Here is a 15,647-nt window from a genome sequence, read left to right as displayed (position 1 = left end):
GGAAGCTCCCAACCCCTCAGAGTCGAACAAAAAAAGAAGAAGAAAGAAATCCCTGATTACTGTGATAGAGGAGAGAAGGAAGCTGCTTTAAATTAATCGGGACGACCGAAGGGAGTTCCTTTTTATACTGTCAATACGGGGGCTAAAAATGCATTGTTTGCAACGCTTTTTTTTCATTTTTAATCGATCCAATTGAATGGATATTGTTCGTTTTTTCTCGAAATTGAATCAACAATCGGAGAGTTATCGTCCCCGACTATGGTTAGGAGCAATGAAAACGGTTGGAAGTCGACCCGATTGACGGCTAATTAGGCATGAAAGTGGTCAAAAAAACCGACACCTAAACTTTTAATTTTAATCTTGATCGTTGGTTGCCAACAAAATTCAGCCATCAGATTTAAAACTTTGCTGAATGTTACAAAATTGTTACAATATAAGTGTCAGAAACATATAACGCTTATAAATGTTATAAATAACTGTTACAAATATCGTTGCAAAATCTGTAACAAATTGCGTCACAAAAACAGGCTCCCTGTAGCAGTCCTCTAGTTTTCAATTCATTCATATTCTTCGATCTGACGATTAAATTGTATCATCAAGGTGATTCCTCGTACAATTATGCGTAGTGATTCATATTTTTTCCCTAACTTGAATAGAAATAATCAGAACTTCTTGTGTTTTTTAGGGTTCCAATGGAGGAGACCAGCTATAAGAGAAGGAAGCTAGTAGAGGATGACGAAAACCACAGCAAAATTCTTAACGTACATCTCTCACTGTCTTCGATCTATTCTACAGATTCTTTTTTTTTTTGCAATTACTGATGATGTTGTTGTCGTTGCAGGAGTCTACTGATAAGAAAGATCCAAGTGCGGTTGATGAAGCTCCATATGTAATTGTAGTCCATGGACCTCCCAAGGTACTAGTAATTACTAATTTATATCATCACAATTAGGCTTATTTTCTAACTTAATTGTTATAGCAAGGTAACTATTTGTGTAAGTATTTATTGGTAATTGAGACTTTAAAGACGATTTTGGTTTGTTTTTGTGTTTAGGTTGGGAAATCTTTGTTGATTAAGTCTCTAATAAAGCATTATAGAGGTCAATATCCTGACCACATAGGAGGCCCCATTAGGATACCAACAGGTATATATTGCCTTGACTAGTGTAATTCACTACATACTAGACCAGTGCTAGACATCTATCTCATTCTGCTTTTGGTTTAATTTATTTTGCCAGGTGACCGAAGACGGATACAGTTTGTGGAGTTTCCTAATAATATGAATGGCATGATTGATGCTGCAAAATATGCAGACGCTGTGATATTGCTCATTGATGCAAATTATGGGTTTGAAATGGTAAGTCACAGTAAAATGTTCAGAATGTTCTTTTGTGATTCAATAATCACTGCGTCTTCTTTGTATTAAAGTCTACTGTTCATCCCCATTAACTTTCTTTTAAAAATTTTACATTCCACCAATTGTTATCAATTTTTAGCCTTTAAATCGCAATGGCTTTTTAAAACCAGACCATACTTATAAGTGGATCCGTACCTTCCCATGCCTTAACAATCTGGTTTTCCTTCTCACCTTGTGAAGCAACATGCTTACCTTAAGGCTTCTTTCCCTTCTCGACAAGGGCTAATTAAGTCCTTCTATAATGCAGCTTTTTATACTTTTCCTATTCATTGTGATGATGGTTTATAAGGTTATTTAGTTTCTTCAATTTGTCCATGCATACTCCTTAGGCATTTTTTATTGAATAAGATGGTCTTGGCAAACCTAAATTCCTTTCCTTATCCGAGTTAGTTTGTTACACTTAATTTTCTGTATTCAAGTAAAGGACTTCCAGAAACTTCAAACGATACTTACAATTGTCAGTGCAACATAATTTTGTGTTTTTAATTATGTTCAACTTTAATGCAAGCTAATCAACATGATTTTCTCACTGCAAAATGCTTTTGTTAATTTTAGGAAACATTCGAGTTCCTTAACCTCTTACAAGTTCATGGCATGCCAAAGGTTATGGGGGTGCTTACATATCTTGATGAGTTAGAAGATGCAGAAACGCTTAAAATAATCAAAGAGCGTGTCATGAACAAATTCAGGACTAATATACATGAAAGAGCAATAATATTCTGCTTGTCTGATGTCCATCACGGGATGTGAGTACATACTGTTCTTGCACCTATCATATGAAATCATCTTGTTATAATGTTCATGTATTTATAATTTCTTATCCAGATATCATAAGAATGAAATTGACGAATCGGCAAACTTCCTATCGGAATTTCATACTTTGCCACGGCGTGCTGCACATCCTTATTTGCTGGTAGATCATTTTGAGGATGTCACTTCTCCAGCACTCGTGCATATGGATGGAAAATGCAAGAGGGACATAATTTTGTATGGTTATCTTCGAGGTTGTGATATCAAGAAAGGAACTAAGGTACTTTTTTCAGCTACCTTAACTGATGACAAACTTACTTTTTGACACTAGTTCGGTTTGATGCGTAGTTGTTTGAGTCCTTCAATTTTTGGTCATCTTTCCGGTTCATGCATTAGATTTTCCATGTTTTGCTCATTTTTCCACATTACGCACTTATGTATCTTTTGTTCCATCAAATGGGCTTACTTAGTTGGTATTGTTCCAGGTGCATATTGCTGGTGTTGGTGATTACCCTGTAGCTGATGTTACAATTTCAGCTGACCCTTGCCCTTTACCACCTGTTAACGGCTATGATAAGAAGGTACTCACTGAAATATTTTAGTTTCACATTTTGTTTAAAATTGATAACTATTCATATCTATCTCCTTGACTTTCAAAAGGCCGTAATTGATTTTTATATTTTTTTTTTTGGAATAAATACTTCGACCAGATGCAGATTAATATAGTGCACAATGATCTTGATGAGGAATCCCGCTTTGAGATTGACAGTTTCAGATTAGGGACTTACCTAAGGTTTAGGGTTCTTGGCGTTCCTTTTGAGATGGTTGCAAATGACGATCCCTGTCAGCCTATTCTCGTTGGAGGTATCAGTCGTGCAGAAGATAATGTTGGACATATGCAGGTTAAATTCCTATTCCAAGTTTTACTTTACTCCGAAGTATGTTGTTGACACCTGCAATTTAACCGGACTTGACTCTTGTACATAATAATAGTGCAAATAGGTTATTTGGGTTTGCTTTTTGTCAAAAGCCTTTTTTAAAAACCCAATGGAATTTCCTTACCCCGCCTGTATCTTCATATATTCTTTGTTGCTCTTCCAGGTGAGACTTACGCGACACAGTTGGCATACGAATAGGCTGAAGACAAAAGATCCTATCATTGTTTCCGTTGGTTGGAGAAGGTACCAAACGACACCCATCTATTACCAAGACTCCAATGGACGGCACGTGATGCTTGAATATACTCCTGAGGACCAACCCTGTCTTGCAACGTTTTGGGGCCCTCTCGCACCTTCTGGTGCTGGAGTTGTTGCTGTACGGAGCTTGGCTGACAGCAAGGTCTGATGTGTTCTTTATAAGTTAAAAACTTAAAAATCATTTATCTAACATCAGTAAAGTACATGTTGCTTATGCTTGATACCATGTGGCCATCTGATCAAATATCGGGAAAAACGTGATTTTGTACATATTAGCATTACTGTAACAAATAAATGAAATTAAAGACCAGCAACATTCATGTACCAAATGTTACTTGCTTCTATCATAGATTTTATTTATTTTGCTGAGTAGCTTGCATTTGAATCTTCAGGCACCATTTCGGATTTTAGCAACAGCTGAGTTACTCGATTTAAATCATACTGTGAAAATAGTGGAGAAAATCAAGCGGATTGGAACTCCTTGCTTGATTTTGAACGAGACTGCTCTTATCAAAGACATGTTTACATCAGATGATGAAGTCGATCAGTTTAGAGATGTCAAAGTTCAAACTGCATGTGGAAGGGGAGATCAATGAGGTTAGTGTACATGGAAACATGTTCTGTCTCTTATTTGTTTGCAACATGTATTTATAGTGAAATAGTTATTCACCCATTTGTCTTTTTGCTGTGATAACATTTTTGAATGAGCGCCAACGTCTATATAGTCCTTTCTATTGGTTGTCAGTTGTGTTAAAGAGTTTCGACGTTAAGTGAATGTCCAAATTGTATACAAACTTGTATCAATCTGTTTTGTTGTATCAGGAGATCCAGCAGTCCTGTCTGTGTTCCTAGCCGTATTGCTATTGTGCAGGCTGCCAAATCATATCTCCTTAATTTTGTGCAGTGGAATGATGGTCAACCTAGAGAAGGGATTGCTAAGTGCACGTTCGATCGCATAATTCGTATGAGTGATACCATCCTCATTTTTGAGTGGACCCAAGTTGAGGTTCCTTGCATCTTTAACCCACTAACAACAGCCCTGGAACCTAGCAATCGTGTTTGGCAATGCATGGATTCAGTTGACAAGGTCGTCCCATAATCTTGATTCGGAGATGATTTAAGTTTTATGTCCACAGTTTCGACTGGTCGTATCTGACTAGTTGTGTTTATTTATCAGAGGCAAAAGAAGCTGAACGAAACTAAGGAAAGTAAAGCATATGCGTTGGTGATAGTGGGGGAAAATGTAGCACCAGAGGACCGGAGAAAATTGTTGACAGATGTCTTCGGTAAGAAGCCCAATAGGCGGCAGACCCTCGAACAACGGCGTGCAGTGATCATCGAGAGACCGAGGTCGCTTGATTTGCAGGCGCGCAAGGAGTGGGTGGTAAGAACTTTGGGGTTGTGTATTATTTTGTTCGTGGTGTTTGTATACAGTTTTTGCTGGCATGTCTAGTATTTAAATGTTTCCAGAAAGAGCAGATTCTCGCATAAGTTTCATGCACTTGTTTTATCGTCCCTTCCGATTTGTAGATAACTTTTCTGTAGCTCTCGTCAGAATCAAGTTACATTTATGTACAATTTAGAGCGTTTTTTATATAGCTCTCAGGACAGTGAAATGTGAAACCCACATCTGATTTGTTTTCTATTATGTTTTATCTGCAGAAACAGATGATGGAGCGCCGTAGTCAAAAGATGGGTCCTGGGATGATTACTACTGGGTGTATGTATGCCAGGTTTGAGACTTGAGGTAGATGTCTAAACAGGAACAGCTGGAGGAGTATAGAGAGCTACTATTCCTTGATGTTGCTGTTCAGGTTTCCCTTGAAGTCTAATTCCTAGAGTTCAGTTTGCTATTAAGTTTTTAATCTTTTTTCTATTATCGTCTCCTTCATCTGGGGTTGTATGATGTCATGCAGACTATTTCCTAGAGTTTAATTAGCTGTTTTTGTTTAGTTGTTGTAACCGTCTCTGTGATTGTTCACAGCTATTGTGGATCTGATATTTATATATCCGTATGTTAGTTAACTCTTGCGCACTTCTCTCTCAAGGAGTGCTTAGTGCCAGGTTTGTGAGTAGTGTAGGGATGAGGTTGTGATGCGATGGATATAATATGGGCGCCATTCAATAATGACCATACGGGAATTAAAGGAAGTTCACTGTGACCAGTGGGAAAGCAATTTCGAAACCCCATTCACATCGTTTGGAGTTGTAAGACCGGGTGATAGCTAGCTAGTTTATTTTTCTACCAACTATGTTTTTTATTTTGTATTTGCATAAGAGGGTCTTGGGTTGTGGTACCCATCAATTCCAATTACTTTAGAATCTACTTTCGGATGAGCTTTTCTTTTTTGTAAGTTAAATGCATTCAAATGGACTAACTTAGGTAGTTAGTAATCCTTGCATCAAAAATGGACTAACTTAGGTAGTTAGTAACCCTTGCATCAAAATTAGTAGAGCCATCTATTGTTGGGTTAGCAGTCCTCACCCGAATATTGAATTTATCTATTTCTAAGGTGTGCAAAATATAGGATGGAGGTGTAATCCTCCAATCATCAGAAGTGCGGAAGTTTTTAGCCTCCTTTGCAAGGATATCGGCTACATTGCTTGCTAATATGAGAACATAAAAAAAAACTTTTTTTTTTGACACTATTTAAATCTCTTTTTATTTCATCCATGATTTTCTGGTTCTGCCAAGTGATTTGAGAAGGTTTCTTATTCAGGTAATCAAAAAGGTTTTTGCAGTCTTCCCGCTGCTTGCAGAAGCCCTATTGCTTCTGCTTCTTCTGGGGATGCGGCTGTAATTGGCCCTGCTCTGCCTTGATCAAAGTCCCCTGCATCATTTTGAGAATTAAAGAAAAACCTGCTGGTACATTCATAGAAATCATGTATGATCCTAGGTTTTATCCATATAGGTATGTCCTTTACACTAGTTGAGGCCTGTTTGGTTAGATAGTCTTCTTTATACCAGAAATTTATATGTCTTTGTATTGCTAAAGTTAATTGAGTATGTGTTTGTTGTTTTCCTTTAAAGGATATATTACATATTTCCTTCCAAATAAACCATACTTTTGTCAAAATAATTTATATGGGTATAGTGGGACTATTCTTACCTATCCAATCTTTACAGATATCTAAAAAGGATATAGATCTATCAAAGTTCAGTTCTACAGGAAATGGGTCTGTTGCATTGACTTTACTGTGAATTTTATGAATTTAGATAGTTTAAGATTAGTAGAGACTGCATTTTGTAAACATTTCCAGATAAAAATCTTAATTCTTTAAGAGGTATTTAGATTCCATAAACTTTTCAAGAACGAGTCTGGCTTCCCTAGGTTATAGTTATTCACTGTTCTTTCATTTAACTTGTTATACATTGACTTTATTGTGAATTTTCCCGAGTTGATTAGGAGCCATCTGAGAGTGTCTGGTTTGGCATTCAAATCTCTATCTAAGGCTAATCTTATATTGCAAATTTCCTAGCAATATTATTGTGAAACAGTTCAAAAAATTAATGTAGAGTTCCATTTTTTTGTGAAGGATCAATAATATCCTTCACAAGTGTTAAATGTGAGTTAGAGATAGTTTTGTAAATACTAAGATTTACTTCCAGGTTATGTATTCAATTATCTTCTTCGTGTTGTCATATCATTTCGACAACGGCTTCTCCGTGTTGTCAAAGGACATATTTCTTGTAGTGACATCTGATGAAGAAGAAGAAGAGGGAAAATCCGGGATAGAGATCTTAATGACGACTTCAGTTGAGTTCTAGGGGATACTAATGATGCAAGAATGAGATAAAAACTAGAATGATTATGATTATCATGAGATGCAGGTAAAGCTGAAGATATCGATTCAGAAGATAGAGGATAACCCAAAATGTCTTTAGCATCTTCAAAAGGGGATGAAGAGAAAGAGAGTCTTCTGTTAACCAAAGGTAGCTCTTGTTCGATTCTAGGATGGAATGGAGTAAGTATATCCTAAGGAAATTCATTATCCGGTTCGGAACTCGCTTCCAGATTGAAGTCATCTTTGAGATAGATTCAAAAAACCTGATGTGATTCGTTAAAAAGGAACTTGAATCTCCGTGGTATGTTGCAGAATTGATTACAGAAATAAAACAAAGAAGGAGGAAAATTCCTCACTTCACAATTCAACACAATTAAAAAAAGTAATCAAGCAGCAGACGGTCTGGCGAACTACGCGGCATACAGAAGTCAAGCAGGAAACCTATCAACTTCAATCTAGGACCAGACTTTCCCACATTTTATTAGTCAAATTTTATTTAATGAATCCGTGGGTATTTTAAAAAATACCGACGTGTAATAGCTCTTTAGTCTGCTCTTTCTGGGTTTCTCATGCTTCAAAAAAAAAAACTCACTTCAATCGGTTCCATTGAGTCATTGACGCGATGAGTCTTCGAGTTAACATATCGAAAAGACTCGGAATTCGAGTCATTCCCAGGAATATAGTTTTCAGGAAAGTTGTATGGGAAAGTTCTTATACCCAAAATGGAGCTAGAAGCAAAAGGATTTCTTCATCATAAGTGATTGACCCTAATACCACATAGGGACGATCAACAACAGAGGAATTGAGATTGTGTTGCACTTCTGTTGGATGTTCTTCTATGAATAACTCAAACAACATTTCCCTATTCGCATGAATCTCCAAAAACTTCTCAACAAGCTCTATGTTTCCATGAGCATCGGTATTGTCTTTAGCATTCCAAATTTGGATAAGAGTATTATCTAACCAGAATATATCGTCACCAAGTGCCAGAGAGGTCATGGTTATATCATAAATATCTTCAAGAGGGCGATTTTTTCAAAATGGCACATTGGTTTATCTTATGACCAAAGCAATGGGAACATAATCTTAAAGGAAGATTATGATAAGTAAAAACTAGTTCTCTTACCGGATATTTATCTACTTTGATTAATAGCTTCATAAATATGTTTTTTTCTATGTTTACCCACACCAACACTCTTGGCAGAAAGGAATCACTTCCTTTGTAAACTCTGCTTACATTACCCTACCCTACTTGCTATTAACCCTAGTCTTTCCCCAAAGCAGTTTTCATGCTTAGCGTTGGAGATACTAGCCCATAGTGGAATTTCTTTAACAACATCAGTCAGAGGTTGCTGAGAGAACATTACCATAAGGGTACCAAGGACCAATCAAGGCTATCCATTTCAAGTCTTCAGCCGTATGAAAAGTGATGATAAATAAGTTTGGATCAGTCTCGCGAATTTGGAATCCAATATTAATACCCCAGAAATGTCTTAGTACTCCTGCAATGTCTTCTGGTGAACAAAACTCAGTTAGAAGATTCTCACAAAGATACTGTTTTCTTTTATACCATAGTCTCGCAACAAATCTTGAGAGGTTGGTAAAATACCTATATTCGTGTAATTAGCATATGGCTAGGCTACAGAAAAGCCACTAGTATGTTTGTATAGATTATAACTATCTCCCATTGAAGAGAAACGAAAGCAGAAGAAGGAGATTAGAAAGAAGAAAAAGAAAACAAAGAAAATATTGAGAAGAAAAGCACGGACCAAAAGAAAATAATGGATACAATGACATTAAGAAGATATATAGAGTATCGAAACCAGTCCGTGAGTTTGAAATCTCGAAAAACTAATCTTAAAAATTGTATGAAATTTCGTTTTGGGGTAAAACCTCGACCAATCAACCAACGATAATGTAAATATTGGGATAAGATAAAGGAGGTAAGTACTAAAAAAATAAGTTTTCGTACATGTTTGATAATTTTCTTTACTAAGTTCTATCATGATTGATACATGACTGCTCAAACATAGGCAACAAATTACTGAAGAAAGGGGAGAAAAAAAAGGCATTAATTACTTTTTTGGAGTGAGCTTGCGATAGCTCAACTGTTGTGGAACATGATCCATCAGATATTTTCGAATATCTTCCTCTTTGGGATTATTCCAAGAATAAACTTCTTTCAATAAGTTACAGCTGGAGTGATCTGATTTAACAGAATGACCAGTTCGATGAACATGATCATAAGCGTGACTTGAAGTTTTTTGAGTTGTGAAATAACCAAAACTCTCATATCAACCCAGGAATTCCTTGGAATATGACAACATCATTTGATGAGATTGTTTCCTGGATTCTATTTTGGACAGTTGTTCAAGATCAAAACAGCATGATCTGAAATCATTTGTATTTGTATACATGAGTTGATATTTCTCTCTGTTTAAGAGATAATCATCGTCAGATGATGTTGACTGGATATTAGTCAAAGGATTACCCCTTAAAACACATCTATTTTGATTCTTGTAAGTGGTTAGACTATTAGAATCACTATGTTGTATATTAGTTAAGAGATTCTGGAGTTTAGAATCACATATCCTTGTTTTAACTAATATACCCCTTTTGGCTTGAACAAATTTAAGTCATTTAGATTCAGCATCTTCATGAATCAAAGATTCTCTGAGGATCTTCCCAGCAGATGGATAATGTATATTATCCTTTAGATTATATTTTTCAGAAAGCTTTATGAAAAATATAATCTCTTTATTGTCATCTGAATTCGACTTGTTTGTCACAAGTATTTGTTTCCGTATTAACTCATCATGGTTAATATTTCCTGAGATGTGTTCCACTAGTGAACTAACAATGCTGAGTTGTTTATCATATTTTGAATACAAACATCCTTTCTGAAGTATATCATCTTCTTGCTCTACGTTAACTGAATCACTCATTAGATTCATTTTCTTATAGGTTGGATCGCACCAAACACCGATTTTTAGATCTTTTCGTGTTTGCCTGCTCTGATACCAATTGAAAAGACAGGGGTACCCAAATATACCTCAATCTAAAACTTTTCCACCTATAAGTCCTTTTTCCGGAAAGTGATTGTCTATGGACTGAGTCGAGAAAATACAACTAATCAGTTCACATTTCGTGTGATCTTCTATGGATACGAGATAGAGAAAATACGAAAACAAGATAACTTGTGTGATTGACTAAGGATACAAGATCGAGACAATACAACAACGAAGTATGATTACTTGATAAAAAGTTCGGACTTAAGCAAACACAATAGGGTTACTATCAAGTAAATATGAATTAACGTTTGTGTAATTTACTTTAAATTATAATAACAACAATTATAATTACGGAAAATAAAAGTAAATGACACAACAAAATTTTGTTAACGAGGAAACCGCAAATGCAGAATAACCCCGGGACCTTGTCCAGAATTGGATACTCTCAGGATTAAGCCGCTATACAAGATCTAAACCAACTTCGTATAGTTGAGACCAAGCAACTAAACCTATAGTTCACCTAGTTCCGTCTGTATCCCTGTGCCTCCAACTTGAAATAATTCGCGCACTTGACAGTAAAGGAACAACAAATCTGTTCGGTAACAACTCTTTTCAACCAAGTGATATGAGTTTGAAAAAAGTCTCTTCCGTTTATCCCAATAAACTCCTTTGTCAGGTCCTTAGATCTATCCAATAACAATTACCAAAGTAATTGTCAAGATTTTACAATCAATACTTTGAATCACAAAGAATTGTATTGATGCCGGTCCACTCAACTAATCAATCAAATCTATCACAAAGATAAACCGATTATAGTTGGATCCTTTTCCAGCCGAAACAAGTATTATGCACACCAAAGATTATGAACTCAAATAAGATATCTTCAATGTCTTCTTTGTCTTCAAATCTTCTTAAATCTTCAATAAACACCTGCACACAATCAACTTGAATCTCTTGTGATCAATCACACACAGAACGGAGTCTGTTAACGTTGGATTATCACAAGACGTCTTTAAAACTACAAACAGTCTAAAGATCCTCGTCGAAACTTCGATCTAGTTTGAGTGAATCTTGTATCAGAAGAAAAGATTCTCAAGCATAAAGAAACTAGGTGCAATCAAAGTTCAACGACCGTTAGTCAATCAAATCAATCGAAAACTAATAATAAACTGCAATTATCTAGTTTCCCACCAACGGTACTAATAGAGCTTCTCAATCCCAAAGAAGTCTTTAAACCGAGCGGTCGTAAGAGATTTTGTCTAATTAGGTTACTTTCCTCTCCGACTAGGCGGCTCCACCAGTAACAACACAACTAGGTAGTTTTGCTGGCTCTAAGGATTATTTTGCTCGAAATACAAACTTCAATATATATAGACCAAGGAAGTTTGGACACCAAGGAATTTCCAAAACCGAATATTCTCAAAGATATGCAATAAACACCAAATCAGTTTTCATAATTCCTGGAAATGCTCTGTCCAATTAATGACTGAAATGTCAGTAGAAAATATTCAATTAGTAAATGCAAATTACCAATTTTAACTTTCTAAAGATATGCATTTAATTAATGGAAATTAGAAGCATATAAAACTAAAAACCTTAATTGCGGAAAATAAAAGTAAATGACACAACAAGTTTTTGTTAACGAGAAAACCGCAAATGCAGAAAAACCTCGGGACCTTGTCGAGAATTGAATACTCTCATGATTAAGCCGGTATACAAAATCAAACCAACTTCTTATAGTTGAGACCAAGCAACTAAACCTATAGTTCACCTAGTTCCGTATGTATTCCCACGCCTCCGACCTGTAATAAGTCACGTACTTGGAACAATTCATTTGGTTCGTATTCCAAATAGTAAAGGAACAACAAATCTGTTTGGTATCAACTCTTTTCAACCAAGTGATATGAGTTCGACAAAAGGCTCTTTTGTTTATCTCAATAAACTCTTTTGTCAGGTTCTTAGATCTATCTTATTATCAACTACCAAAGTAATTGTTAATATTTTGCAATCAACACTTATAACCACAAAGAATTTAATTGATGCCGATCTACACAACTAATCAATCTAATCTACCACAAGGATAAACCGATTATAGTTGAATCATCTTTTACCGAAACAAGTATTGTGCACACCAAAGATTATGAACCCAAATCAGAAATCTTCAAAGTCTTCTTTGTCTTTAAATCTTCTTAGATCTTCAATAAACACCTGCACACAATCAAATTGAATCTCTTATGATCAATCAAGCACAAAACGGAGTCTGTTAACAATGGATTATCACAAGATGTCTTTATAAATACAAACAGTCTAAAGATCCCTGTCGAAACTTCGATCTAGTTTGAGTGAATCTTATATCAAAAGAGAAAATTCTCAGGCATGAACAAACTAGGTGCAATCAAATTTCAACCACCGTTAGTCAATCAAATCAATCGAAAACAAAAGATAAACCACAATTATCTAGTTTCCGACCAACGGTACTAATAGAGCTTCTCAATCCCAAAGAAGTCTTTAAACTGAGCGGACGTAAGAGATTTCGCCTAATTAGGTTACTCTCCTCTCCGAATAGGCGGCTTCACCAGTAACAACACAACTAAGATAGTTTTTATGTCTCTGAGAATTAGTTTTCTCGAAATGCAAACTTTCATATTTATAGACCAATGAAGTTTGGACACCAAGGAATTTCCAAAACCTAAAATATTCTCAAGATATGCAATATATTACAGATACGGTTTCCATAATTCCTGGAAATGCTTTGTCCAAATAATGACCGAAAATCTATTAGAAAATCTCCAACTAGCAAATGCACATTACTAATTTTCATTTTCAAAAAAAAAAAAATTAACAACCTTAAATAAAAAATTCTCAATTTATTATATTCGATCCGGGATTTTCTTCCTTTAGCTATTAAGGAATAACTTTGAACAATTAAAGATAAGCGTTACTGCACATGTTCAAAGTATGTCGACATCTTTACTTTGTATGTCCTCTTTAATACTTACAATCTTGAAACCGATTTGCCACACTTCCAAACAAGTTTAGAATTGGTTCATCTGACTTTCAAGAACTACGTGATTTATCAAGAACACTCAATCACCAAACATGGGTTTCACGGTTCACCAAAACAAGTTTCGGTTCTACCTCCATGTGAGTACTTTGCATAGTCACGCTAGTTACCAAAATTCGGTTGACTACGTACTAGGATCGGTTCCCCAAATATATATGGTATCTAACTTGTACTTGCTGCACATGTTCATAGGATCGGTTCCCCTTTTCCTAAAAACGTGTTGCACATGTCCATAGGATCGGTTCCCCTTTCTGCTAAAAACTTGTTGCATCTCATACAAGGATCGATTATCCTTTGTGATAGGTTGCACCTCTTACTAGGATAGGTTCCCCTTTACCCAGAGTCGTTCATACCAATAACACTGAATCGATCATACCGTCTCAGGTGATTACTTAAGATCAATTTCACTAATAAGAGTCATACTAATACAAAAGTCAGGCCATGAGCGGTTATACTAATCGCACATATTGGTAGTTCAAAAGATATGCAATGAATAACAATAGGTAGATTTTCAATCCGCACGTCTTTGTTATTCCCTTTGTAGTCCATATAACTACAAGTATCATATATGCTACTCCCCCTTAGTCTATGCTTTTACTCTTTCGTTAGATAAACGTTTAAGCACCAATGTCCTTTCCCTTAGTGATACCAATCAATATAAATTAATACCAGTATTACTTGTTTACTCCATATATTTCTCCCCCTTTTCGTCAAAAAATAACAAAGAAATGAAAAATAAAGGACAAACCGAAAGGATCTTACAAATCTCAATATACTTGCAACCTATATAGTTAAGCACGAAGGTTCCACACACCATTTTTGATAACCAATATCAAAACCGAAATTACAAAGTAATTTTATTTTGATATGTTTCTAACAAAACAATTTCCCGAAGCTATTTTCCTAATAGTTTAGCAAACCAAAAATCGACTAAGCACCTTAGTTCCTTTGCTAAACCAATTGTACTACAATCGCTTGTTCGATAAGACTAAAATAAAGATAACTCTATTTTTCTCATCATGTTTTAATTATCCATATAACTTAGACCTTTAAATTTTAAACAAGACAAGTACTAGGTTAGTTAACTAGCATTTCTTGTTAAGGCATTCGATTAGACTTGAATAACAGATACCTCCACTTTGATAAGTCTAACTAAGATTAGAATTAACTTAGTTTCTCTTATCCGGAATTGAATTGGACTAAACAATTCATCCTGCAAACCTTTTCTTTCGTTAAGCCATAAACAATTCGTACAAGACAAATAAATCAACTTGCATAATTATTCACCTCAACCGGAAGCAATTGAAACAACATAGACATTAAAGCACCGCAATTGCACCGAAATTTTGTAAGCCTAAACGATTGATATCAAACAGTAAATTAAGATAACAATAGTTTTTCTTAACCGGAACCAATTGAATCACACACACATCCATACACAATAATAGAATAAAACATCAATTGCACCGAATTTTTTTTAAGCAAAAGCAATAAAAAAGATATAATTAAATCATGCTTTTCTTAAATAGGAAACAAACTCGTTACCTCAAATTTCGCATCTTCTTCTCCCATATATTTACATCTTCTTCCTGGGAGAATTGATATCGAAATATCATTATGTTGTCATCCTTATGCAAAACAAAAGAATAACAACAACCAACCTTTACCAGAGAAAGGTTGAAAACCGGTTTTTAACTATTGCAAGCAAAAGTGGAAAACCCCGAAACACCACTACAAGAAAACTGGCCTTTACCGACAAACACAATACAGATGCAAGAGGTCATTTTTAAATGCTACAGCCCTCCAGCGGCTAAATTTCTGTAGTTGCATCGGTGTCACAAGAAAGTATGTGATTAGAGGTTCGCAACGACACTGTTGTCGCTAGAGATGCATTGCTACAATCATCAGCGGCTATAATACCTGTTCGCTATACAATTCTTGTTACTGGCGCATTTCAGCCGCATGGGTGTAGTCAAACATGTGCTGCGACTAATCTTCATCACATTGCAGAACAGGTTCACCAAGTACGGTTATGTTGTAGTAAAAGAGGTTCAGCGATAACATTTTTGTTGAAGCATAAGAGGTTGAGCAACTACATAGTAGTGGTGGAACAACAGATGCAGCGGCTGCATATTTTTTGAAGCACGAGAGGTTCAGCGACTACAATTAGGTTGTAGCACAAGCGGTCCAGGAATCACATTATTGTTGAAGCACAAGAGGTTGAGCTACTATATCTAGTTCATAGCACAATTGAAGCATAAGAAGTCCAGCGACTGCATTTAGGTCGTAGCACAAGAGGGTCAGCGACTGCATTTTGGTTAAAGCTTAAGAGGTTGAGCAGCTACACTTTAGAATGTTCAAATTTGGTTGCAAGAAACTACTAGATACTGTTCATACTTACTACTATATCCGAACACTGATTA

At 35.7% G+C, this 15,647-nt stretch overlaps 1 protein-coding gene across 2 annotated transcripts; it reads left to right on the top strand.

Annotated features, from left to right (window-relative positions):
• The first annotated feature begins 551 nt into the window (after nt 1–551).
• Nucleotides 552–5,426, top strand: LOC113323878 (ribosome biogenesis protein BMS1 homolog). 2 transcript variants are annotated; one of them, XM_026572223.1, is made up of 13 exons: nt 552–761; nt 842–916; nt 1,055–1,145; nt 1,239–1,357; nt 1,973–2,163; nt 2,243–2,447; nt 2,653–2,748; nt 2,878–3,069; nt 3,269–3,505; nt 3,756–3,960; nt 4,268–4,450; nt 4,541–4,747; nt 5,026–5,426. In XM_026572223.1, exons 1-10 carry the CDS (start codon nt 693–695, stop codon nt 3,957–3,959), a joined length of 1,479 nt encoding a protein of 492 aa, XP_026428008.1. In that variant the 5' UTR covers nt 552–692; the 3' UTR covers nt 3,960; nt 4,268–4,450; nt 4,541–4,747; nt 5,026–5,426. The 2 variants fall into 2 exon arrangements, with proteins under 2 accessions (XP_026428008.1, XP_026428009.1); XM_026572224.1 differs by having other exon boundaries at nt 4,186–4,450.
• The last annotated feature ends 10,221 nt before the right edge of the window (nt 5,427–15,647 follow it).

The sequence above is a fragment of the Papaver somniferum genome, chromosome 11 (genome assembly GCF_003573695.1).
Source record: "Papaver somniferum cultivar HN1 chromosome 11, ASM357369v1, whole genome shotgun sequence".
In the NCBI taxonomy this organism is placed as follows: domain Eukaryota; kingdom Viridiplantae; phylum Streptophyta; class Magnoliopsida; order Ranunculales; family Papaveraceae; genus Papaver; species Papaver somniferum.
This window is presented reverse-complemented; position numbering and strand designations above follow the sequence as displayed.

Coding starts and splice junctions, on each gene's coding strand:
- LOC113323878 (XM_026572223.1), top strand. CDS start 693: ATGGAGGAGACCAGCTATAAGAGAAGGAAGCTAGTAGAGGATGACGAA. Junction 762..841: donor ACCACAGCAAAATTCTTAAC/GTACATCTCTCA, acceptor TTGTCGTTGCAG/GAGTCTACTGATAAGAAAGA. Junction 2,749..2,877: donor TTAACGGCTATGATAAGAAG/GTACTCACTGAA, acceptor TACTTCGACCAG/ATGCAGATTAATATAGTGCA.